The sequence below is a fragment of the Myotis daubentonii genome, chromosome 17 (genome assembly GCF_963259705.1).
Source record: "Myotis daubentonii chromosome 17, mMyoDau2.1, whole genome shotgun sequence".
NCBI lineage: Eukaryota > Metazoa > Chordata > Mammalia > Chiroptera > Vespertilionidae > Myotis > Myotis daubentonii.
Genome location: NC_081856.1, coordinates 36,334,788 through 36,360,156, shown reverse-complemented (window position 1 = coordinate 36,360,156; position 25,369 = coordinate 36,334,788). Strand labels below are relative to the sequence as shown.

The 25,369-nt window shown below is 36.1% G+C and overlaps 1 protein-coding gene across 1 annotated transcript in view; it reads left to right on the top strand.

Moving 5' to 3' along the window:
* PKHD1L1 (PKHD1 like 1) overlaps positions 1-25,369 on the top strand; it is a 131,651-nt gene that overhangs the window by 52,073 nt on the left and 54,209 nt on the right. Inside the window, exons 28-47 of the mRNA XM_059671898.1 lie at positions 746-856; positions 1,922-2,086; positions 3,053-3,174; positions 4,746-4,878; positions 5,450-5,645; positions 5,985-6,127; positions 6,532-6,636; positions 7,310-7,498; positions 8,261-8,431; positions 8,984-9,210; positions 10,246-11,230; positions 13,620-13,868; positions 14,547-14,696; positions 17,005-17,179; positions 18,077-18,233; positions 18,631-18,787; positions 20,296-20,375; positions 20,967-21,096; positions 22,066-22,195; positions 23,563-23,804. Of these exons, the coding sequence (XP_059527881.1) occupies positions 746-856; positions 1,922-2,086; positions 3,053-3,174; positions 4,746-4,878; positions 5,450-5,645; positions 5,985-6,127; positions 6,532-6,636; positions 7,310-7,498; positions 8,261-8,431; positions 8,984-9,210; positions 10,246-11,230; positions 13,620-13,868; positions 14,547-14,696; positions 17,005-17,179; positions 18,077-18,233; positions 18,631-18,787; positions 20,296-20,375; positions 20,967-21,096; positions 22,066-22,195; positions 23,563-23,804 (4,017 nt within the window). The remainder of the gene's footprint in view (positions 1-745; positions 857-1,921; positions 2,087-3,052; positions 3,175-4,745; positions 4,879-5,449; positions 5,646-5,984; positions 6,128-6,531; positions 6,637-7,309; positions 7,499-8,260; positions 8,432-8,983; positions 9,211-10,245; positions 11,231-13,619; positions 13,869-14,546; positions 14,697-17,004; positions 17,180-18,076; positions 18,234-18,630; positions 18,788-20,295; positions 20,376-20,966; positions 21,097-22,065; positions 22,196-23,562; positions 23,805-25,369) is intronic.

The window sequence follows — 25,369 nt, the reverse complement described above, 5'->3', positions numbered from 1 at the left end:
CTTTGTATTTTGTAATGAACTTCCAATGTTATCTGTACTTTCTGAAAAAATTAATTCTTACTCAAAAGAAGTCATTTGATTTTTTCCCCCTGAAATTTTAGTCTTGTTTTTTATTTATTTTTAGCTATTTAAATCCATGTGAGATCTTTGTTGTGTGTGATATTATGTAAGTAGGGTGACTGTATAATTTATTGATCAAATCTGGATACTTTTAAGAGTTGAATGGGAAACTATTAAGTAGAAGATGCTGGGAAAGCAAGTGTAAACCGGGAATCTCTGAGGCACTTGATTGAGGATGTATCTCACTCTAGAGAGAGGAATCTTACTGTATTTTAAATGGGAAGTGTCCATAACACTTATTTCACTGTTTATCCTTTGCTCCTGAATTTGTGATGGCAGCTCTGAAATTGTCTAAGTCACCATATAGAGATGTTTGTTTAATTTCTTTATTGTAAACATCATTTTCCTTTCCTTACTTTATTTCATACTTTCAGTAAGATAATTCTTCCCACTAATCTCTATTAATACACAGATTCAAAATAAAAAGCAATGTAGAGTAATTCACTGGAAAAAAATACCATTGCTGAATAAATGCGTCACCCCCCACACCCTTGCTGGTTTATAGGCTAATAGTTTATATCTTTTAAAAGATAAGAATTATTTTTCTCTGAGAAATATCTGATTTCATAACTATAGGTTCTATGTCTTATCATGTTAACATTGCTATTTAAACATCATTTTTCAGGGTCCTCTGAAGAAGGAACAATTCTAACCATATCAGGTTCTGGATTCTCTCCCAGTTCCACTGTTTCTGTCTCAGTTGGACCAATAGGTTGCTCCCTTCTTTCTGTGAATGGTAGGTTCTTTTAAAAATTATTCTTACTGAGTGTAATTGTCCTCCTCTCAGAGAAAGTGGGATCAAAGACCACTATTATCCTATAGGAGAACCTGTGGGGTCATGAAATTGGCAAACTGCTCTGGGAAAATGTTTTATCTTTTTAATCTTTGGTTGTGACCACAGACTAATCCTTTCACTGTTGTACCATGTCTTTATCCCATGATAGTTGATTTTTCTCCTTTTTCCTTCATAAAGTGATTACATAAAATCTTTTCTTCTTTGGTGGGTGTCTGGGACACAAAAATATGTGAATTGCTGCTCTGGTATTCCACAGTCCCTCTGCCTATGCTTTGACAATGCCCCATTATTCATGAGGAAGAGGATGTGGCCATCTTCCCTGACTTTTAGTCCAACAGAAACTCTATCATTAACAGAATTCAAAGATTATTTACTTTTCTGCTCATGAAAAAATGAGGGCCATAAGTATTTATTTCCCTAATCCTAGGTGTATTTCTTAATTCTAGCAAGCTGGAACTATGTAAGCAAATCCATCTTTCATATAATTCAAGTTGTTTTTCAGTTAGGTCTTGTATGCACCCTTGAGATCTACCAGTCAGTTCTGTACCTGTATTACAAGTAAACACATACTGTTCTAAATGAAGTGGAGAAGGTGTTTTCATTTCGATTCAATCACCTTCCCTGTGAAAAACCATTTTACTCAATTTGGGACAGACACAAACAATATATTGAACCAATTTTTAAGAGAAATTATTGATATGAATGGTCTTACAGATTAAAATTTTAAATTATTATATCCCCTTTTTTTTGCCACAGTAGCAATCAGTAGCAAATTGTTTACTTTGGTTTCATCATTCTTTTTTCTAATTCTTTTCTAGGAGTTCTGATTTCAGGTAGTTCGTAAAGGTTTTTTTCTCTCTCATTAATAGTTGAGTAGTTTTCCTTAGGTATATTTCTTGGGTGTATAATAATGAAGGCGAATGTTAATATTTGCACATATGACATTTCAATAATTTGACCTCGTAAAAACATTGGCTTTATCCTTTTCTTCTTTCTTATCCCAAGAAAATGAGATCAAGTGCCAGATCCTGAATGGAAGTGCTGGGCACTTCCCAGTTGCTGTATCCATAGCTGACGTTGGACTAGCACGGCACGTAGAGGACAAGGAATTCCACTTCATGTATCAGAGTCAGATCGCACACATCTGGCCTGTTTCTGGAAGCTTAGCAGGTAACGGCTAATTGTTCTAAACAAAGAACGTTGCATCCATTTCCATCATTTCATTGCACTATTTCCAGAACAGGGTAAAGGGAGAGGAACCCGAACCTTCCTCATATAGAACAAAGAGACTCCCCCATAGGAGTCAGAGTGATTAAATGGCTGACTAATTCTTTTGTTTCTTACGAAGCACAAGTCAGGGTGACTGCTTATACTTACATCTTAGGTTATTGAATTAATATCATCAATTATCACATGTTTCTAGAACAAGCTCATCAGTTATGTCAAGATAAGATTTATTAGTTATTATTTTGCTTACCAGCTGCTCCATTTGTAACCACAGTCTCCATGGAGCTACTTGACCCAGAAAAGGTTCCGGGAACAAATCAGGGAAAGGGAGGCTGACGCAGAAGATGAGAAGAAAATAACACATTTTGTCTGTTGTCTCATTTCCTTTGAATTTTGTGTTTGTTTGTTTTACAGTGGTTATTTTGGATTTTGTGCTGATCTTGAACTTCTGGCATGTTTAGTGTTTTTACTTTATTTTGTTGGGATGTTTTCTCAGTTTAACTTTTACTTGGAGTTGTTAAAATTTGGGATTTGGTAAGTCTGAATTCACTCTCATGTCCCACCACGGAATGGTTGAGCAAATAGAAACAGCATAATTTCTCTTTCGTATGAAGGAGGCACTCGGGGAAAAATAATAATTGCTGCTGGTAATGTCCCAAAAGCAATGTTGGTTGCAAATTTGTTATTTCATTAAATTGCTTAGCCCAGCTCCTTTACAGTCTCTGGCTTCAGAGCGCAGGCTCAGGTGTGTGGTGTGGTTGTATACATCTCGAGTTTGGTCCCTGATCTGTTTGCCAACCCATCTCCCGGATGATTAGACAATTTCTGAATGATGGGTTAGATTATTGCCAAAGTTTCTTGTTGTTATAGTTACTCTGTTGTTGTTGGGTTGTTTTCTTCTTTATGTAGGTGGTAATCTTCTGACTCTATCTGGAACTGGCTTTAATGAAAATTCAAAGGTATTAGTTGGAAACGAAACCTGCAATGTGATTGATGGGGATTTGAATAAGATAACCTGCAGAACCCCAAAAGTAAGGCATCTGATTTTAGTAATTTACCTGAAATCTTAGGAATTAAGAAACATATCAGTAAAGGGTTAAACAAATTACATATTTTCCTAGGAAGTGCAGAGTTTTGGTTATGCTTTTTAACAATTATTTCTTCAACATCTTTTTGCCAATATCCAAATACAAAATATTATTCCATATTCTAGATACTTAAATTCACATCATTAAGGATGACAGGCACATAAACCAATATTAACAGTGTATTCCATTTGAAATAACAGGATTAAATGCAAATTAAAGATAAAATATGTGGGAAGAGAGTGTTAGAAAGAGTTCCATAAAAAAGTTGATGTCTTTTCATAGCGTAAAGATGAATGGGAGTTGACCATGTAAAAAAAGGATGAAAAAGATTTATTACTAACAAATAGTCTAAAAACTTCAGGGAAGCAAATTTAGATTTTTTAAATAATATATTTTTATTGTTTTCACAGAGGGAGGGAGAAGGAGAGAGAGAGAGGTAGAAAAATCAATGATGAGAGAGAACCCTTGATTGGCTGCCTCCTGCATGCCCTCCACTGGGGATCGAGCCTGCAACCTGGGCACATGTCCTTGACTGGAACCGAACTCAGGACCCTTCAATCTGCAGGCTGATGCTCTATCCATTGAGCCAAACCAGCTAGGGCTAGATATTTTTTCATTTTTTTAAAGGAGCATACATTTTAAATGTGTTAATTTTCAGTTTATTGATCTAAAAACACACTGCAGTTCCCCATGGAATATTCTATTTTAGAATCAATCATTGTTCTTTATTTTTTTTTAAAAAAAAGGATTTTTAAATTAAAACAAAGACTCCAGTTTGCTTGTTAAGTGCAAAAAGGATGATGAATCCAGCCACTCACATTTAAAAAATATAGCAGACTAAGATGGGTGTCATACAGTTGAAATCTGTAGAAAAGGAAATTTGAGTATGCATAGAATAATAATTGAGATGAGAATCTGGAGGATAGGTAGATTAAAGCTTACTTTGTTTAAATTATGTTATGATATAATGCACAATCAGTGTGCATTAAGTAAATACTAGATATAAAAATTTTTCATAATTGGTAATTGTGCATGTGCAATATCAGGGAAAGCACCAAATATCTTTTTAGTGGTCCAAATGTTAGTCTTGGATTCTGGAACTAGGTTAGCTAACAATATAATAATGTGATTTGTCAGTGAAGGTGACTAAAAAGTATATTTGAGTCTATTTTAAGAGCAAAATGTCACAACTTTTTATATCTTGTTTTGTTAGAGAATCACTTGTCTAGAGCATTTTGATTGTATTGCCAAATCCTCAGGAATTGAGTAATTTCGATGCAATTAAATTGATCAAAATTACTATAACATATGCCTTTCTCTAAAGAATTTAAACATGTAACCTATATTTAAAAACAGGATTTTATGAATATCTGAAAACTGACTTTTATTCATGACTGAAAGAAAACATCTTTGGAAGTATATTTTGAATAATTCTGATTGCTTTTAGGCATTGGATAGCTGTATCTCAACATTTAACATTTTCTAATGGTTTTATTTTTTTCCTCTTATTTCAGAGAATTGAGGGTACAGTTGATATTTCAGTTATTACCAATGGATTTCAAGCCACAAAAAAGGATGCTTATAGTTACAATTGTTTACAGACTCCAGTTATAACTGATTTTAGTCCCAGAGTACGGACAATACTAGGTAACACATCTATAATAATAGAAGTGTAATATGCTAATTAGACCGGATGTCCTTCCGGACAACCTTCTGGAAGAAGCCGCAGTGGCAGGGGCTGAGGTAGCCACTGCCGCCGTGGCGGGGGCCAAGCCCCTTGCATGACTTTCTTGCATCAGGCCTCTAGTTCTTCAATAAGATCAGTTATTTGACATATACAAACCATTTCTAGAGAGACTTTTGAAACAGTCTCTCTTCAAAGTTCTGTGTTTTAAAGCAAAACAGACATGAGGTGTTTTTTTTTAAAAAAAAAAAACCATAGATTAGTCTTTTTATTATTTCACTTTGAACATGCACAATAGGAGAAAAATACTGTTTTTATAAAAGTGCTTTGTCATTTTTCCCCCTGTGAAACAATTAAATGTGGATTTTATCTCCATATGACAGCTCTCAGCTCTTTTGATTTCTCTTTTGCCTCCGAAAGTGTTGGGATTTCCCAAATCCAGTGAAAGAGATGAGTTGGTTTACTTCATATGCAAACTGCATACTGCATAATAAGTTGAACCTTTTTGTAAAACCTTTTTATTTAAAATAATAGGAGAAAGAAATTTAACAATTAAGGGTTATAACTTTGGAACTGACCCTACACAAAGCGTGGAGGTGTATGTGGGAGGAAAACCCTGCCAGATTCTTCACTGGAACGTCACCGAAATCAGATGCCTTTTGCCCACGTTGTCTCCTGGGAAACATGATATCCACGTAGAAGTCAGAAACTGGGGGTTTGCTTCCACAAGGTATGGCAATGAACATAAACTTGATGGCATGGCGTTGTGGAACAGATGGGGCTAATAGTGCCAGGATAGGAAAAGAAGCAGACATTAACCTTATAATACTTAGAAGCTTTTTTCACCTTTCTACATCTCCTGTTTCAAATTAAGGGTATAACTTTTGGAACTGAACTCACATGAAGGCTGGAGGGAGAAACTATTATCTACATGCTATCTAACCAAATTGAGGTTCATGATAATTATCAGATTACGTTCTCTTCTTAAATGAATCCTGTGCTAGGAAGAGTTTAACAGCTTGACCCCATGGGACGTTCATTGAAACATCTATTGATTTTTCTTTTGCAGAGACAAGTTAAATGCTTCTATACAGTATATTTTGGAAGTGAACAGTATGTTTCCACAGAGAGGTTCCTTATATGGGGGAACTGAAATCACTATAATGGGCTTGGGGTTTAGCACAATACCCACTGAGAACTCCGTGCTCTTAGGTAAGAGTTTCATCCTCACGGCAGGATTGTTTCATTTGTTCCCAGCTTAAAGGATGTGCTATAGGTGCTGAGTTATTACACTAATATGCTCAATCGTGGAAGCTTTATCTTCCTATTAGTGTATAAAAGGTTAAGTGTATTTGGTGAAGGTGGTAAAGGGAAACCGAATAGCCATTTTTGATTTCAATAAATAATGATTGTGTATTTAATGTATATGAAATAATTATTTTTATGTTCTAAAAATAATTAAGACTCAAACATGATTACTATCAGAAAACTGTACCAAGAGCCTACTATATAATATGGAGTTTTTGTAGGGCCTTGACTTTTTAGTAATTATACTTTATTTCTATAGTTCAAAAAATATTTGAGAACATTTTTTACCCCATCTTTATTCTTTCTAGGGTCCTTCCCTTGCAGTGTGACATCATCAACATCAGATGTCATAAAATGTATTCTTCCTTCAACAGGGAATGTATTCAGGATTACCAATGATGGGGAAGATTCAGGTATCAGCCAACATTTATATATTATATATAATAGGAACACTTACCCTGAAATTAATTTTTTTTTATTTATCTTATACTTTAAAGTTTTCAGAGAATGTCTATTGTATTTCTTTCTATAATTTGTCAGTGGTATCCCCATTGACATACAGGGCTACATGGTGAATTAGTGGTAGACTTGAGTCCAAAAGGCCAGATTTTAGTTTCCAAGTTCAGTAATTGCTGTTGGGTTTTACTGCAGCACAGAACCTCCTGAATTACTCTAGTTCGTTATCAGTCGGTGGATTTCTTAATGAACATTCAAATTGAAATTATATAGATTTTTGTATGCCTCTGTGCCGGAGAAAAATATGTTTAAAAAATTAATCATCTTTTAAAACTATTTCACAGGATATTTCTGAACAACTTGTTTATTGACTTTCTGATTATTTTCAAGTTGTCTCTTGATCATCAGTTTTATTGTTGTGTTGGTTACTTTTTCCCTTAGCTTCTGTCTTTAATTTACATTATTTCTGTTTATTTCTGTTACATGTTTGAATTATGCACATATGAGTTATACCATGTTATGTTAAAAGATTTCACTAGTAGCTATATAAAAATGCAATATTTTCAAAGATAATTATAAGAATTTTTTATTCCTTTTCCTTTTAAAATGTGACCCATTTTTTTCTCCCAGTACATGGGTTAGGTTATGCCTGGTCACCATCAGTCTTAAATGTATCTGTGGGAGACGCTGTGACATGGCATTGGCAAGCACATCCATTTCTTACGGGAATAGGATATAGAGTTTTCTCTGTCTCCAGTCCTGGAAGTGTAACTTACGATGGCAAAGGCTTTATGAATGGAAGAGAAAAATCCGCATCAGGTGTGTTTTCACTTTGTTGAGTTTTGCATCATGCTTCTTTTTCCTAGATATAATAAAAAGATATTTTGTTTAGATTTAAAATACATGTGTAAATAATATATGCAAATATACAAAATGATTTAGTTGACTTTTTTTGCTGTAGCAAAAATTTACAAATTCATAAGATATAAGTGAATGTAAGCAAGGTATTTTATATATTGCTGATGAATTTCTGACACCAAAAGTGTCTTTATTCGTTCTAGAATAAACCAATGGAAAAACATATAGAAACAAGCAAAATAGAAGGGAAATTGGAATATTTTTTAAGCATACCAGTCTGCTAGCAGGGAATGAAATTCTGTTGATTGGAATCAGCTTATCATCAACATTTATTCTAGGACAACTCCGTGCAGTGAGTGTGTCTTTCAGACAGCTTTTTATTGTATACATGTAGCAGTTAGAGACTTTTTTACTCATGAACACAAACTAAGTATTATTTGTTTATTGTTCATTTCTTGTTGAGTTGGTCTTTAAACTTTGGTCAGTTATGCCAGACTTGACATCGTTTTCTAGAAAAGGTAAAGCTGGATCTTGTCTTCCTCAATGTGAGTTCATTATACACAATAGCTCTTTATAGCCACCGACTCGTTTCCTTACCACGTACGTTCTGTTGAATATATGGAACAGAAGAAACCTGCCATCCGCATGTGCATTTGAACAAATTTCCTTTCAAAGATGCATCAATTGCTTGTATTTATTATGTACAATCTTATATTATGGCAGGTTCATTTTCTTACCAATTTACTTCACCTGGAATCCATTATTATAGCAGCGGGTATGTTGATGAGGCCCACTCCATTGTTCTCCAAGGAGTCATTAACGTTCTACCAGCTGAAAGCAGGCGCATTCCCCTGCACCTGTCTGTGGGCAGCACCGAAGCCACATACGCTCAGGGTAAGAGCTAATGATGGACACCCTGTGACTCCGGTGACCCGGGCATATTTAGTCTTTCTGGAATAGGATGCAGTTAGCTGGGTCCAATCCTGCTTCTGCCTCTTACTAGCCACAGGACCTGGAATAGGTCTGGACTACTTTGAGGCTGGAGTTTATTCTATTAATAAGGATCATATTGATGTTGTCTTGCCATTCTCCTGGAATCCTGTGTGCCTCAAATAAGATATAATATTAAAAATTTCCGATATTTTGTACATGCCCCAAAATACATTAAACTATGAAATGATGTTATTTTTTTTATTTTCCCCTTGGGATCTGGCCTTAGACAAATTGAAGAATAAGTTAGTTTTATATTCACTCTTTACTGTATCGTCTTTGACAAGTTCTTTCTTTTAACTTTGTACTGCCTGGGACCTCTCTTGTCTTTTTTTTTTAAAGGGGGGTTTACTAGAATATAAACCACCATGGTCAAAATAAAGAATAATGAAATTTGAAAACAGCTCTTACTGTAGAATATTATCCGTGACTTACAGGCAGTTCTTTTGTCTAAAGGAGAACCTGTGAATTTGCACGTGGGAAGCTCTGTGACAGGCTGCCTAGCAACAGAACCCCTGTGTGGCCTGAACAATACCGGGGTTAAAAATTCAGATAAATTGCTCTTTGAGCTTTCAAGTTGTTTTTCACCATCTATCAGCAACATTAGTCCATCTACCGGAACAGTCAATGAACTGATAACGATTACTGGACATGGCTTCAGTAATCTGACATGTGCTAATAAGGTAAGATTATATAAAGCTCTCCATTTTACTTTTATATACTCAATAAAAGGAAGATATTTTGTCCATAACCTCATAATTTAACTTCTAACAGCTTTATTGTGATACAATGCACATACTGTACAATTGACCCATTTAAAGTGCACAATTCTTCAAATAATTGAAGAATTGTTGTACTAATTGAATTAGTATAGTCGTTACGTATCTATCACCCCAGTCAATTTTAGAACATTTTATTACCCCAAAGAAACCCTACAACCTTTACCAGCGGTGGGGAACCTTTCTTCTGCCAAGGGCCATTTGGATATAACATCATTTAAGGGCCATAACTTAAAAATTAGGGTGATGTATTTGGTCAAACATTTAATTAACTCACCCCTAATGCCTTGTCAAGGCCAGACCAAATGATTTTGTGGGCCTTATGTGGGACGTTCCCCATCCCTGCCTTAGACATTACTCCAAACCCCTCAATACCTCCCTACTCTAAACAACCACTAATCTGATTTCTGTTTCCCTGGATTTCCTATTCTGGTCATTTCCTATAAATAGAATCGTACAGTATGTCATGTGTGACCAGCTTTATTCACTAAGCATGTCGTTTTCAAGGTTCATCCATGTTATTCCACGTATCAGAACTTCATTTCCTTTTTATGGCTGAATAATATTCTATTGTCTGGCATACACATTTTATTTATCTTTCATGAGTTCATGAACATTTGAATTGTATTCACCTTTTTGACTATTATGAAAACGTAGCTGTGGCCATTTATGGACAATCATAATTTGTTTTTTTTTTGTTTTATTTTTTTAATTAAATCTTTATTGTTCAGATTATTACATTTGTTCCTCTTTTTTCCCCCCCATATAATTTAGTTTTAAGATTAATCCAAGATATGCCTTAATCAGTCCCCCAAATCAACTTTATGCCTTAAAATGTGCATTTCAGTAATTTTTAAAAATCGAGTTGCTGGCAATACAAAATTTAACTTTGTATTAGAGAACTGTATTGACCTATTTTCATATTCCTTTTATTTTCAGGTTACAATTGGTAGCTATCCCTGTGTTGTAGAAGAAAGTAGTGCCAATTCCATTGTATGTCATATTGACCCTCAAAACTCAATGGATGTTGGCATCAGGGAAATTGTCACTCTAACTGTCTACAACCTGGGCATTGCTATCAACACCCTGCCCAGTGAATCTGATAGGCGATTTGTACTTTTGCCAAACATCGATATGGTGTTGCCAAACGCAGGATCAACTACAGGAATGACAAAGGTGACCATAAAAGGCTCTGGATTCTCAGTTTCTTCTGCAGCTGTGGAGGTCCATATGGGCCGTTTTCCGTGTGAAGTTCTATCAGTGAATTATACAGCCATTGAGTGTGAAACATCTCCTGCTCCCCACCAGCTTGTGACAGTACAGCTTCTAATCCATGGAGTGCCTGCCCAGTGTCAGGGGAACTGCAGCTTTTCATACTCAGAAAGCATCGCTGCTTTTATCACAAGCATCTCCCCAAATTCTATCACGGGATCTGTAAAAGCCCTTATTGAAGGAGAAGGTTTTGGCACTATCTTAGAGGACATTGCTGTTTTCATTGGAAACCAACAGTTCAGAGCTGTAGATGTCACTGAAAATAACATCACTGTTCTTGTGACTCCTCTCCCGGCTGGACTTCATCCCGTTAGTGTCGTGGTGGGAAGTAAGGGCCTGGCCCTGGGAAACCTGAGTGTTAGCAGCCCCGCCGTGGCGTCTGTCACGCCGGCTTCTGGGAGCATTGGTGGTGGAACTACTTTGGTGATCACAGGAAATGGCTTCTATCCAGGCAACACCACTGTCACTGTTGGGGATGAATCTTGTCAGATTATTTCTGTCAACGCCAGTGAAGTCTACTGCCGCACCCCAGCAGGAGCAGCCGGACGGGTCAATGTGAAGGTCTTTGTTAATGCAGTCGCTTACCCACCGCTGTCGTTTACGTATGCCTGGGAGGATACGCCACTCCTCGGAGAGATTGTTCCAAGCACAGGTATCCCAATACCTACCTTTTTATTGTCTTGATATATTCTTGCTAATACTTATTAGCATAGATTTGGAATAATGTTTATAAAGGATTATTAAGATGTATTTTTAGACAACCCTGTTTAAGCCAGTTAATACATGGAATTCGAGTTCTGTGTAGTCTCTATTTTGTGATTATTTTTTGCACATTCTTGGGATAAACTTTTTAGTCAAATTCCAACTTCTATTCTGAAACAAAATCATCATGAACTTGACCTAAATTTCAAAATGAAGGAGAAAAAGATAGATACCTATGGACTAAAATTGGTAAGTAATTTATGTCACCAAAGTTGATTGACATGGCACAGGAAACACCTGCTCAATTCACAAGAAGTTGATCAAAACAACATAGAGAATTTTTTTGGAATACCTTGTTACTATGAAACCAAAATTGATTAACTTATTAACACAACAGCATCCTTTCAAAGAGGTAATTAGATCATCAGTTAAGGAACTAATGTAAAATATAGATTTTCTTAATTTAGCATGATTCATTTTTCCTAAGCTAATATAGATTGAGATGTCTTTTTGATCCTTTGTCTTTATGTTATGCTATTTCTGCTCCTCTTTAAACTGTTGGAATGCTCATCATCTATGTAATAAATTCTGGAGAGGCAGCCATAGTATCATGGGTGAGAATGTGGTCTTGATGCCTAGCTTCAAATCTTGGTTCTTTTACTTTCCATGAAACTGCATGCCATTGATATGATAGAACTTAGAATGGTCCCTTTAGTAAAGAAGTCTTTATGTGTTATCCGTTACAAAGTGTTTTTTAGTTTTAGTTTTTTTTTTTTCAATTTTCTTTTTTTTTTAATTTTATTTTATTGCTTACAGTCTTACAAAGGGTATTACATATGTGTCCCTTTTTTGCCCCCGCCCTTGACAATCCCCTGGCCTCCCCTACCCCCAGTGTCTTATGTCCATTGGTTATGCTTATATGCATGCATACAAGTCCTTTGGTTGATCTCTTACACCCCTCCATCCTGCCCCCCACCCCTCCCCGGCCCTTCCGCTACAGTTTGACAATCTGTTTGAGGCTGCTCTGCCTCTGAAGTGTTTTTTAGTTTATATGTCCAGCAAAGTGTCAAGCAGTGACACTCTTTCCCCATATATTTGTAGTCATTGCAAATGAACTAGGTATTGGCATATGTGCCTCATTTCCACAAACCATTTATGTTTCATTACTCTCCCTTTGAATGTCTCCTTCAAAACAATTTATTTGAAGACATAAGACTTGTAGGAAATGCAATTGAGCTGTTTTATTTTCTAAAAAGATAAGGCAATAGGTCACACTTAGAACAACACTTCCATTTGAAAGGTGAAAATGCCAGACAAAATTAAAAATTTAAGACCCTAATAACATTGTTTAGTTTATATCTTTAAAGTATTTTTAAGATCTCATTAATATTAGTGGCCTTTATTTTTTTATATATATTTTTATTGATTTCAGAGAGGAAGGGAGGAGGAGAGAGAGAGAGAAACATCAATGATGAGAGAGAATCATTGATTGGCTGCCGCCTGCACGCCCCCTACTGGGGATCGAGCCCACACTGAGGTATGTGCCTTTGACCAAAATCAAGCCTGGAACCCTTCAGTCCGCAGGCTGACACTCTTATCCACTGAGCCACACTGGCTAGGGCTATTATTATTAGTGGTCTTTAAAATGACAATATATATTTCAGTGATCTTTACTATGGTCAATTATATGGTTATTTTTACTATTACTATTTTAATTAAAATCAAACTACTACTTGGTGATTCTGCATTGTAACAAGTTATGTTACTTAATATCTACTCACTTAATACTTAGGTATGTAGGTCATCTGGATGACCTATGAAAAATTCCACATGTTTAATGTCTTCAATGCATTTTTGTCGAAAGGAGGGGGAAGGGAACAGAGGGATTGAAGCACTTTGTTCTGTGTACATTTATTCAAGGGATCAACCTTCATCTACAAGTCTTTAAATTAATTTACCATTTATCCTCAAAGAATTTCTAATAGCTGGAAAGTATCAATAATGAAAACAAAATATACCCCCCACCCTCTCCTGCTTAGTCATTCATACTTCCTAACTCTAGATCTATCTTCTCTTGTCCTTTCTTCTCCACTAGCCCGAATTCATAACTTACAACTCAGTAGAATGGACAGAAGGGGCTGGAAAATAATGAAGGTTGTCATAGCTTATAGTTAATATCCCACAAACTGTAATGTATAAGACACAGATGTTTTGTTGATATTTATATCCATTTTTAAATACTGGATATTATTTTTCTTTATGGAAGTAAATAGATATATTTTAAATAGATGTGTATTACAATTTAGATTTATTTATATTGTTTGCTTTTCTTCTTAAAGGTCCACCAGGAACCAAAATTCAGATCACTGGATCAAATTTTGGTATTGATATCTTGGAAATTTCGGTGGTTATAAATAACATTCAGTGTAATGTAACCATGGTCAATGACAGTGTATTGCAATGCATCGTTGGAGATCACGCTGGTGGCACGTTTCCTGTTACGATGCATCATGAGACAAAAGGCTCTGCTGTGTCCACGCTTGTATTTGAGTACCCACTTACCATTCACAATATTCAGCCAAGCCAAGGTAGTCATGAGTGTGCGAAACCGACACATATTTTATATTATTTCAGTAAATGCCTTATTTAGGGGGAAAAACACTCTTCAAAAATGTGTAGTTCTTTTAACACATTAAAAATATATTTGTTTATGCATAAAATAAATAAGCATGCAAAGGCATCAGTCATTTCAAAATATCAGTTTAATGCCTATATTTCTCCTAGTGCTATATAACTTATGTAAAAGTTAACCCTAATTAAAATGGCCAGGTTACATGTGAAATTTCTTTTAAAATCATATTTAGATATCACTGGCCTATAACTATTTACATAAATATTCTATTCAAAAATTATTTTAGTTCAAAAACCTTATGGAAGTATAAACAATGTATTCTTAATTAAAATAATAATTTTACATGCATGTGTTTATTGCTCTGAAATTCTTTGTGACATCTCTTTTAAAAAGATTTTCGTTTTCAGTAGTTTAAATAAATGACCAGATGTGACATTTACTCAGTGAAGATTTAAAACATGTCAATAGAAAGAGATTCTATTGCACTAACAGACTATATTATAAATATGATTTGACTTATGAAAATCTTTAATATCAGTTCTATTTCAGATGTTAAACTAAGGTTAAGTATATACATAAAATAGAAGAGGTTTTCTTTCACCAGCTTCGTTTTTCCCTGTTTTGTCTTCACTAGGGAGCTTCGGTGGTGGTCAGACGATGACTGTGACAGGCACCGGGTTTAATCCACAAAATTCAGAAATATTAGTGTGTGGCTCAGAATGTGCAGTCGATAGGCTTAAATCTGATTACACAACATTGTTATGTAAAATTCCACCTAATAATGGTAAGTTGTCAGAAGAAAGAATGGCAGTCTTTGAGAAATGCTTAATTTTATAAAGATCAGAGACTGGGTTTCTTTTTTCTCCAAGTTTTTGTGTCTTTGGGGCAATTGAATCATCTTTATAACTGTCCTGATTTTAAGCAATTTCTTCAGAATTTTCTTGACATTTATGTGTGTCAAGATTCATATCATTTGGGTTAATTGAATTGTTTATCATAAATTGCAGTATTTCAGTTTATCGCCTAAACTGATGGCTCTTGGTTTAATAAGCTTGCCAAATGGAGAAGACATGTTTGGTTCCCACTGGAGTACTAGATTTCCCTTGAAGATGAGACAGTATAATGGTTATGAGTGTCAACTCTTGTACTGCGTTGCCAAGAGGCAAACCCAAGCTGTGTCTTTGAGCAAGTTATTCAGCCTCACGCTGCCTCAGTTTCTTCGTCTGTAAAGTGAGACCAACACACTAGCTTACTTTATAGGATTATTGTGAGGTTTAATAAGTTAATGTATGTAAAGTGGACAGATTGATACTGGAAACACGTTCCGTAATTTGCTAATATGACTCTTTCTTAAAACTTTAGTTAGCAGTTAAGAACTGGACTCTGAGGAGCCCCCAACATCTCTGTTTGCCACTTACTGTGTTACCTTAGCTAAGTAACTCCACTCCTCTCTGCTTCTGTTGGTTCATCAATTAAATGGAGATATTATTAACCCCAATTCAATGGGTTATTGTAAAGTTTAAACACCCGGTATTTTACATACACAACAATTTTAAATTATCTAACAAAAGGTAAGAGGAACCAAAGGAAGTATTCTAGAATAAAGTATATGTGTTATGTGCTAACATTTTTTAAACATTAACAAAATTTGATGAAGCTTTTCTAAACATTTTGGTATCTTTCTCTGAATTCTTAAACAAAGAATATTGACGACAATGTAACATTTTGGTGACTGGGCTTATTTATCATTTCAACATCAGAGTTTGTATCCTGAATCTTTTCAATGCAACGCTGTCGAGATTTAGCAAGGTCTTGAGAATGCTTGTCTTAACACAAGCTCTTCTTCTTACGTTTTTGGATTGGGTTTCTGTACTTTTTCTGTCTCTCACCTTGCCTTCAGCTGTCTCTCCTTGCTGTTGGCAGAGTGCCTGCCCTTAGCAGTTCTTCCTTCCTGCTCTGATTGGCCACGTTGGCTCCTCTAGGACTGGAGCACTAAACAGGCAGGTTTGTAGAGCCGTCCCCAATGGGCGGCTCCCATGGAGGGCCTGATGGCTTTTCCCTTTGCTAATGTGTGTGAACTTCGGGATGTTTCTGGCAATTGCTGGAGATATTTATTACTTCACACATAGCCTGTGAGAGTGATTTGGGGAAAAGGAAGATGCTATTGAAAATGTTTGATCCAGAATGGCTGTCATCAGTAAATCCAAGGTGTTTGCAAGGATGTGGAAAAAATGGGAACCCTTGTGCGCTGTTGGTAGGAATGCAGAATGGTACAGCCACCCTGGAAAACAGTATGACGGTTTCTGAAAAATTAGAAATGAAAATGCCTTATGACCCAGTGATTATACTTCTGGGTATATATCTGAAGAAACCCAAGACATTAATTTGAAAGAATACGTGCACTCCTATGTTTCATTGTAGTGTAGTTTACAATAGCCAATGTGCTATTGGAACCAATGTGCCTATCAATAGACAAGTGGATAAAAAAAACCCCACAGTGGTGCCTATATACAATGGAATATTACTTGGCCATAAAAAAAGACTGAAATCTTAACATTTGTAACAGCATGGATGGACCTGGAATGTATTATGCAAAGTGAGATGAGCCAGACAGTAAAAGACAAATACCATATGATGTCATTTATATATGGAACCTAAAGAACAAAATAAATGAACAAACAAAATTAATTAAAACAGATAAATAGATACAGAAAACCGACTGATGGTCACCAGAGGGGTGGTCGGTACAAGGTGGGTGAAACAGGTGAAGGAATTAATAAGTACAAATTGGTAGTTGCAGAATAGTCACAGAAATGCAAAGTGCAGCACAATGAATATAGTCAATAACATTGTACTAACTATGTTTGGTGCTGGGTGAGCACTGGAAATATCAGGGGAACACTTCCTAAAGTATGTGATTGTCTAACCACTATGCTGTACACCTGAAACGAATACAAAATAATATTGATTGTAAACTGTAATTGAAAAATACTATTTAAATTTTAAAATTATTAAAAAGAAAATGTTTGGGTTTGGATAAATGAATAGGGCCTGAAGGCAGAATTGTATTCAATTCCATTCTCTTCTCATAGGCAGGGGACCTGAGCAAGCCTGTGAAGTGAGTGTGGTCAATGGGAAGGATTGGTCACGGTCCACAACTCCTTTCACGTACACCATGTCACTGACTCCGCTCATCACCAAAATAGCTCCCGAGAGAGGCAGTACAGCAGGGGGCACCAGACTTACAGTCATGGGATCAGGCTTCAGGTACTGTCTTCACTGCACAAACATCAACGCCTGTTTCCAGACTCAAGCCACCCTGACCGCTTCGTCATAGGCCAGGGCAGTGCTTAAATACAGTCAAGTAATGTGTTCCCATCGGCTCAAGAGTCATGCTTGAGACACATCATGGTCCTAAAAGCTAACATTTACTGAGTACTTCATCTGTGCCAGGCACCTTCTACCCCACTGAAACTTCCTGCCTTGTTAGATCTTTTATCCCATCTGTGGTTGAGACTAAGATTACAAAGGTTAAATAACTTGCCCCAAATCCTAGTAACGTCACAAGGATAAATCACCTTCTTGCACTTTCCCCAGTACCTCATGTCCAACCATGATCAGCTTCCATGAAACATCGCTTCATGCATCAGGACCTTTGCATTGTAACGGCCCAGATTCTCTTTTCCTAAAAAATTTCATTATTTAGCACAAATGTATGTACTGCTTCATCATTTAAGTGAATAAGGCTGACTTCAAAACGCCAGCTCCTTCAGATCACAGAAGGCAGTTTAACATGGAGATGAAGTTCTGAAGTCTGTGAATGTGGTGAGAATGTCACATAGACAAAATGACCCCTGATCATCTCTAACAAGGCGCCTGCTTAGAGGCCCACATAGAATCTCTCAATAACTTGAACCCAGGCAGTTTTTTCTCCAGCACTAGAATACCTTCTAGGTTGTACAGTTATATTTCCTCACCTTTTTGGTGTGTGTTTTTCCTTTTTTCTGAAAAAATATTTTGAAGTCTTACTACTGAAAAATGTTTCAATCTGTACTTTGATGGATCATAGGGTGAGATCATTCGTTTCGCAATAATGCGTATGTGACCTAGAAATTTGAAAAAAAAATCAATATTTTTATGCTTCCCCCCCTTTTTTCTTTATAGTGAAAATACACAGGATGTTCACGTCACCATAGCTGAAACCGAATGTGATGTTGAGTATTCCAACGAGACATGCATCACCTGCATGACGAATGCCCACACTCCTTCAGGGTGGGCTCCCGTGCGCATCACCGTGGGAAGCATGGGGATGGCCAAACGGGTAAGAATGCTGCTGGGTGTTGTAGCCACCGTGATAGGAAAACTAGCCTCTGGGACGTGAGGTGATTGGCAATGAACTTGTTACTTTGTTAATGTCTCCGAAAAAGAACTGAGCTATCATATGGTTATGTATCCTTGGTTTTGGTTTTTTGCTTATTACTAAAATGTTATTCTGATTTTTTTATTTAATTTAAATGTGGGGTAATCAGTAGTGATTTTTTTTTTTACTTTATTATTACTGTGAAATCAACCAATAGGCAACTATAACATACTTAAAGCAGGTTATACTTATTATTAATGAAAATGTTTATCATTTTCAGTTTGTTCCTTTTTCGGAAGTGGTATGAAGAATTCTGGTAAAACCTCCACGTTGACGAGTCTCTCGTGTTCCGTTGCAGGAGACGGCTGACTTCCTGTATGTCGATGCTTGGTCCTCCAGCTGCTCGTGGGGAGGAGAGCCACCCCCGGAGGAAGGGTCGCTGGTCGTCATTCCGAAAGGACAGACAGTGTTGCTGGATCAAAACACCCCTATTCTGAAAATGTTGCTTATTCAGGGTAAGTTTCTGAAAATTGCAGTATTTCTGTAGTTAATTGAACCAAAACTCATTATTATAAACATCCATAGTCATATCATGTTTTTATGGGGAGTGTAGTACCGAGTTCTTTAAATTGAGTATCACGGTCCGCTTGTGGTATGGAACTATTTAGTGTATTGCAACCAGAATGTTTTGATGAAATACAATAGAAAATATCAGAATATATTGCATTCATATGAGTAAGCATCTTTTAAAGCTGTTATTTTAAGAAACTTTTGTTCAGTAACTGTGTGTGTGTGTGCGTGTGTGCGTGTGCACACGTGTGCATGCCTATACCCTTGCAGTGAAGCACAATAGTCAGAGGTATTTCCCATTTAGAAAAACACTGGTTTTGTGGGTCCCAGAGGTTTGAAAACCATAGAAATTTATATTAAATGACCCCCGGACTCCCCTTGGGTGCCAGGTTGTGATTCTTACCTACACCTTTGAACCTGCTTTGTTACCTGGAGTTCTCTCTGCTTCTTGGTATTCTGTTTTAGCTACAGAAAAGTAAATAGCCAGAACTGTTATAATTGCATGTAAAAGAAGCAATCGTCGGCAAGAGTAAAATGCTCTGGGCTTTAGTGTATACATTTTGCCATGTGGTTTTAGCTGATCAAAGACCTTTGTGGCCTTAGCCCACTTGGCTCAATGGATAGAGCATCAGCCTGAGGACTGAAGGGTCCTGGGTTCAATTTCGGTCAAGAGCACGTACCTTGGTTGCAGGCACGATCCCCTGCTCTGGTCAGGGTATGCAGAAGGCAACCAATTGATATGTCTCTCTCACATCGATGTTTCTCTCTCTCTCTCTCTCTCTCTCTCTCTCTCTCTCTCTCCCTCTCTCTCTCTCTCTGTCTCTCTCCTACCCCCTTCCACTCTCTCTAAAAATCAATGGAAAAATAACGTTGAGTGAGGATTAATAACAAAGGCCTTTGTTATTTTGTTTTAGTTTTAACTTCTGGGATAGCAGCAGTGCTTTAGTTGTCTGAAGTTATTAGCTGTTGAACCCTTGGATAAGTTTTCTGTCCACAAATTTATATTAGTTCTATAAAAAATGTATTGTGGTACTATCTTTAGTAGCGCTATTCATTATATACATGTTACTAGTGCAAATTAGTGGATAAAAGTTCAGTTAACTTGGCATTATAGTAGTTTCTATAAAAAATGCTTTTCTTTCACTTTAATTATTTTAATTCTTAATTGATATTTTGTGGCCCTATATTTGTAGAACTAGAATTCCTGTGGCTGACTATTTAATAGCATTTAAAACAACCAATGGTCAAGAGAAAAATCTGCCCTGGGATTTGATTTTCTACCACTTCCTGAGTCTTGTCGAAGTTTTATATTTTATATTGCCAAAGAGTGGAAGTGAAGTGACATGCAGAGTGAGAGCAAATAAGAAAAAGAAATTAAAATTTAATATATAATTGAATAAATAGCTTTTAATATTAATTTCCTGATATATTTTCAAAATTATATGACTCCTAGGTGGAACTCTAATATTTGATGAAGCTGACATTGAACTCCAGGCAGAAAATATTCTAATTACAGATGGAGGCATTCTTCAGGTACATGAGAAAACCTGAGATCTGTTCATTGGTAACCTCTCTCCCTTTATTTTATTTTATTTTATTTTATTTTATTTTATTTTATTTTATTTTATTTTATTTTATTTTGTTTTATTGTTTAAAGTACTAAAAATAGTAGTACATATGTCTCCTTTTTTTTTCTCATTGACCTTCCACATGATCTCCTTTTCTTTTAAAAAACACGGTGTATAAATAGACAGTTATACCAAACTCTCACAAGTTTACCTTTGTATAGGTCTCTGTTGTTTGTATAAAATCCTTTTTCTGGGAGAAAAGTTTCCCAGAGTGTTCTTGTGCTTTTAATGAGAAGATAACAGCATATTACAATAGAGCAGAATTTAAAATGGAGCCAACAAAACAATTAGCTCTGAGATATGACTAAAGTCAGTCAGCATACTTTCCAAAGGTCTGGCATCGTGCATTTGGCCGACTAGAAAATTTAAAGTTTATCTTTTGAAAGAAAGATACTGACAACGGAATAATCAATTCTATAAAAAAAACAGAGAAACGGAAAATATTGCTTTTGACTGATTGGAATTGTGGATATGATGCTTGTGAAATTCCTTGCAGATTGGGACGGAAGCATCCCCCTTTCAACACAAGGCGGTCATCACCTTGCACGGGCACCTGCGGTCTCCTGAGCTCCCCGTGTATGGGGCCAAGACACTGGCGGTGCGCGAGGGAGTCCTGGATCTGCATGGTAAGGGCCTGAAGGGCTCACAGAATTGGTTGAGGAGACTCGCTGGGAACCCAAGATAATGGTCCTGATAACTTTCTTTCAGTGAAAACTTGCCAGGCTTCTCCTGTCTTTACACATCCTCTTTTTGCTTCCTTTTATCTTTTCCTTTGCTTATCCAGGGCCAGACCAGCCCTGCATAGGTTCAAGACTGACAACCAAGGCCACCCTGGGGGAGCCCTTTTGGGCCTTTTCTATATCCTTTCCACGTGCTCCCTGAACACATTTTGCCTAATTTAGCACTCACCACAGTTCATTCTGATTGCTTGGCCTCTTCTTGAAATATAACACTACATTTAAAATTGTACTTTTGCATAACTGTATTCTGGAAAATTATGAACAAATAACAATGATTGTGATCATGTTTGAGGTATTAGGTCAACCTATTTAAAGGAAGCATGATGCATTATTTCTGTATTGAAGTATTTTATATTGCAATAATCTGTCTCTTTTATACATTTAGGATATATGAACATGATACCCCACTATGATCATAAATGCCCTGCATTGTGTTTTACATATATATATGGAATTTTCAGAAATTCATACATTTCATTTGTCCCTAGATTATCAATTTAAGCAATTTCTGTCAACAGTGACAAAGATAACAGGCCTCTGCCTGGTTAATAAATAGTGTCATACCACATTTATATTGCATTCATATAAAGAAGATGCTTCTAAATGGAATAGATTGGTGCAGAAGGATGTTTCTTAAATTATGAACCCATACATGTGTAATAAACCTGATTGTTACTTGTATAAAGCAAGAATTCTACATATTCCTTTTGTAAGAAAGGTATGAAATGCTAAAGTTAAAAAAAAACACAACTTTCCTCAAGTCGATTCAATCCAGGAAAAGATTAAAATGCAAAAAGCTCTCAATAACCAAGAAAACACCTTTTTAGAAATACTTGGTTTGTATGTTGGTCCCAGGTCTTCCTGTCCCCGTGGTCTGGACCCGTTTGGCTCATACTGCACAGGCAGGGGAAAGGACTCTGATTTTACAAGAAGCAGTAACATGGAAACCAGGAGATAAGATTGTGGTTGCAAGCACAGGACACAGGTATGATGTCCTCAAGTCCTGATAATTTAGATTTGTAAACAGAGGTTGTTTTTTTTTTAACTACATACAAGAGGGATGATTCAGAAGGTCTACAACTATTTCATTTAAATTTGAAACCTCTAATAAAGAAACATGAACAGTCAAATATGTATTTGCCAGATGTTAACATTGTGTTGATCATCAGTGTTGTTTTCATCCATTGATTGAATTTACAATAAGAAAAGTTATTAACTTGAACCTATAAGATAAATATATACAATAAGCCTTCACTTAATGTAGACGATAGCTTCTGTGGCTTTAAGCAAAACAATGCACAAGGAAATAGAATTTTACCATAGGCTAATTGATATAAACAAGAGATAAGTTCCTGTGACCTCTTATCATAGCAAAATGACATTAAGTGAAATGATGTTATTGAGGACCTGCTGTACTAATAAAATATTTTGGTTGATTTTTATTGTTAGGCTCCCATGTAAGATTTTGTTTGAGAAAAAGCATTCTGCTATTATAAGTCATTTGAACACTTCTGACTTAGAGCTTTAAATACATTAATTCATGCAAAAATGTAAATGATTGTTTGTAGTCACTAAAGAATAGGGTTGAAAGCAGTCAGTGAACTCTTTGTTATCTTCAGTCTCAGCAGTGGTTCCCATGGACCAAACTTTTTAGGAATGATTGAATAAAGGGAAAGAAATCATTATAGAATGAGTGATGACTAACATGACCTTTTAGATGTCTGACATTTTATGACTGAAACTGTTTATGACCCTCAGTTTCTGTTTAGTTATATATTTTAGCCAATAAGACATAACAGGAAGAAAACGAATATTGCTAACTACATTATACCAGAACACTGATTGGGGAGGGAGCCAGGAGGAGCTTTATTTTTGCTTCATTTTTTAAATTGTGGGTAATGGCAAAATTGGATATCAGGGAACAAATAGTAATTTCTGATAAGGATCAGCTAAATTACGCTAAGGTCGTGACTCAATTTAGAATTAAAATTTAAGATGGCATTTGTAGTTTGCCATTTCATTGATAAATCCTATTTGAGAATTTTTAAAGCAACTGGTTAAGAATACTACTTCAAAGTCAGTCTGTTGACTCTGACTCCCACCAATACCATTTGTTAGGCTTGTGGCCATATTATTTTGCTTCTCTGGGCATCAGTAAAATTGTGTTGCTGTAAATTTATTTAGTTGCCCTAAGAAAATGAAATGCCATCTTCAAATTTCTCTTCAGAATATTGAATGACAAAAATGTTTTCTGATTCACAGATAAAGTGTTCTAAATACCATAAAATACACCAAAACTATGTTATGTTGATTTACATTAATTTTGAAATTTTTTTGTTAAAATTTTTATAGACACAGTCAAAGAGAGAATGAAGAAAGGACCATCGAATTTGTGTCTGCTGATGGTATAAGCCTAACGCTGACTCACCCGCTGAATTACACACACTTAGGAATCACTGTCCCCCTTCCTGATGGAACTCTGTTTGAAGCAAGGGCAGAAGTTGGAATTCTTACAAGAAATATTTTAATAAGAGGATCTGATAATGTGGAGTGGCATCACAAAATTCCAGCATGTCCTGATGGATTTGACACAGGTAATTTTAGTAAATTTTAAGTGTGACCATTTAAAATGTTTTCAGATATTGCAAAAATATTCCCAGGAGGTAAAATCACCTCCAGTTGAGAACTTCTGGACTAAGTTATGCTCTAGCTCAGTGATTTAAAATGAGAAAGGGTTATTTCTCACTGATACTACATATGTCCAATATGGGTCAACAGGGGCGCTCTGCTTATGGCAATTATTCCAGGTTCTAGGCTGATGAAAACTCCATCTCAACCTGGACTTTGGGAATCTCTGAGACAGCACACAAGATGGCTGGATCAACTAATTACTTTGGTCCTAAAGTGACAGGTGTCTCCTCTACTCAGGTGCCATTAGTCAGACTGATTATGAAATGCTTAACTTGGCACTTCAGTCACTAGTACACAAAGAGAACTGGATATGATGTTTAAGGTTCTCACATAAGAGAACCTTAATGAGATTTACTACAGCATGTGCCACAATGTATTTTACAAGTCTAATATTTTATGTAATCACTAATACCATCGCAATCCTATAAGCAGTTGAGTAGTAACAGATACAGCCTTTTCTTCAATGAGAAGTATAAATAAGGCAAAACTCACTAGATTTGATGTTAAAAGACTTACATTCTAATTGTAATTGCCAACCAAGAAAAAGTTCAGGCTGCAACGAAGAAAAACACACAAAACATTTACTTGAGCAAAAGGATTGCCATCAGGGAGACACTTCCAGATAGCAACCCAAAAGGTGTTCTGAGAGCAAAGAAAGGCAGGATTTAGAAAGACAAAAACCACACAACGTAATTCTTTCAGGCAAATGAAGGATTGCTAGCTAGGTTAACGGATTGGTTAGTTCCAACATGCAAACGGAGGGGGTTGGAAAAGAAAAGGTACAAGGAGAAGGTGAAGTCCACATGTGTCCACACAGCAGTTGCTCCAGGATGTTTATGGTTCAGCCTTGAGCTGAGTTTGGCCACAGGGTTATCAAGTTAATCGCAGCTCTGAGAACTGAAGCACAAGATGTGCAAGGCCACATACCCACTTCCTTAATAGCCTCCTGACTGTATTAAGTGACTCTCTTGGCAATGCTTATTCCATTCTACTTTTTTTTTCTCAGTCATCAGTTCACCTGCATCAACTCTCAAATGTCCATTAAACCTAGTTTCAACCTGTTTAAAATAAGAATACTTCCTGTTCTGCTTACTACAGTAATAAGAATTAAGAGAGATGATGCATATATAGTGCTATACAACTATAAGGTTGTATTAACCCTTTGCGGTCCAACTTTATTTTTGGAATTCAAACAGTCTGGTCCAAATTAATTGATGGGTTGAATGTTGGACTTTTTAATGTTCTTATTTTAAAGTTTAAACCACAAATTCACTGGTTATATTATTATGTTCAATCAAAGAGTTTATTCTTTAAAACATTTCATAGTGTGGTATCTTTTGAAACTGGTCTGTCGAGTCAGCCTCGACATTGGACCGAAAAGGGTTAATTATGTTAGTCCCCAAATTTGGGGGGAAAGTTTTGGAGATAAGACAAAATACCTTTATCAGTATTCATTCAACCATTCAAA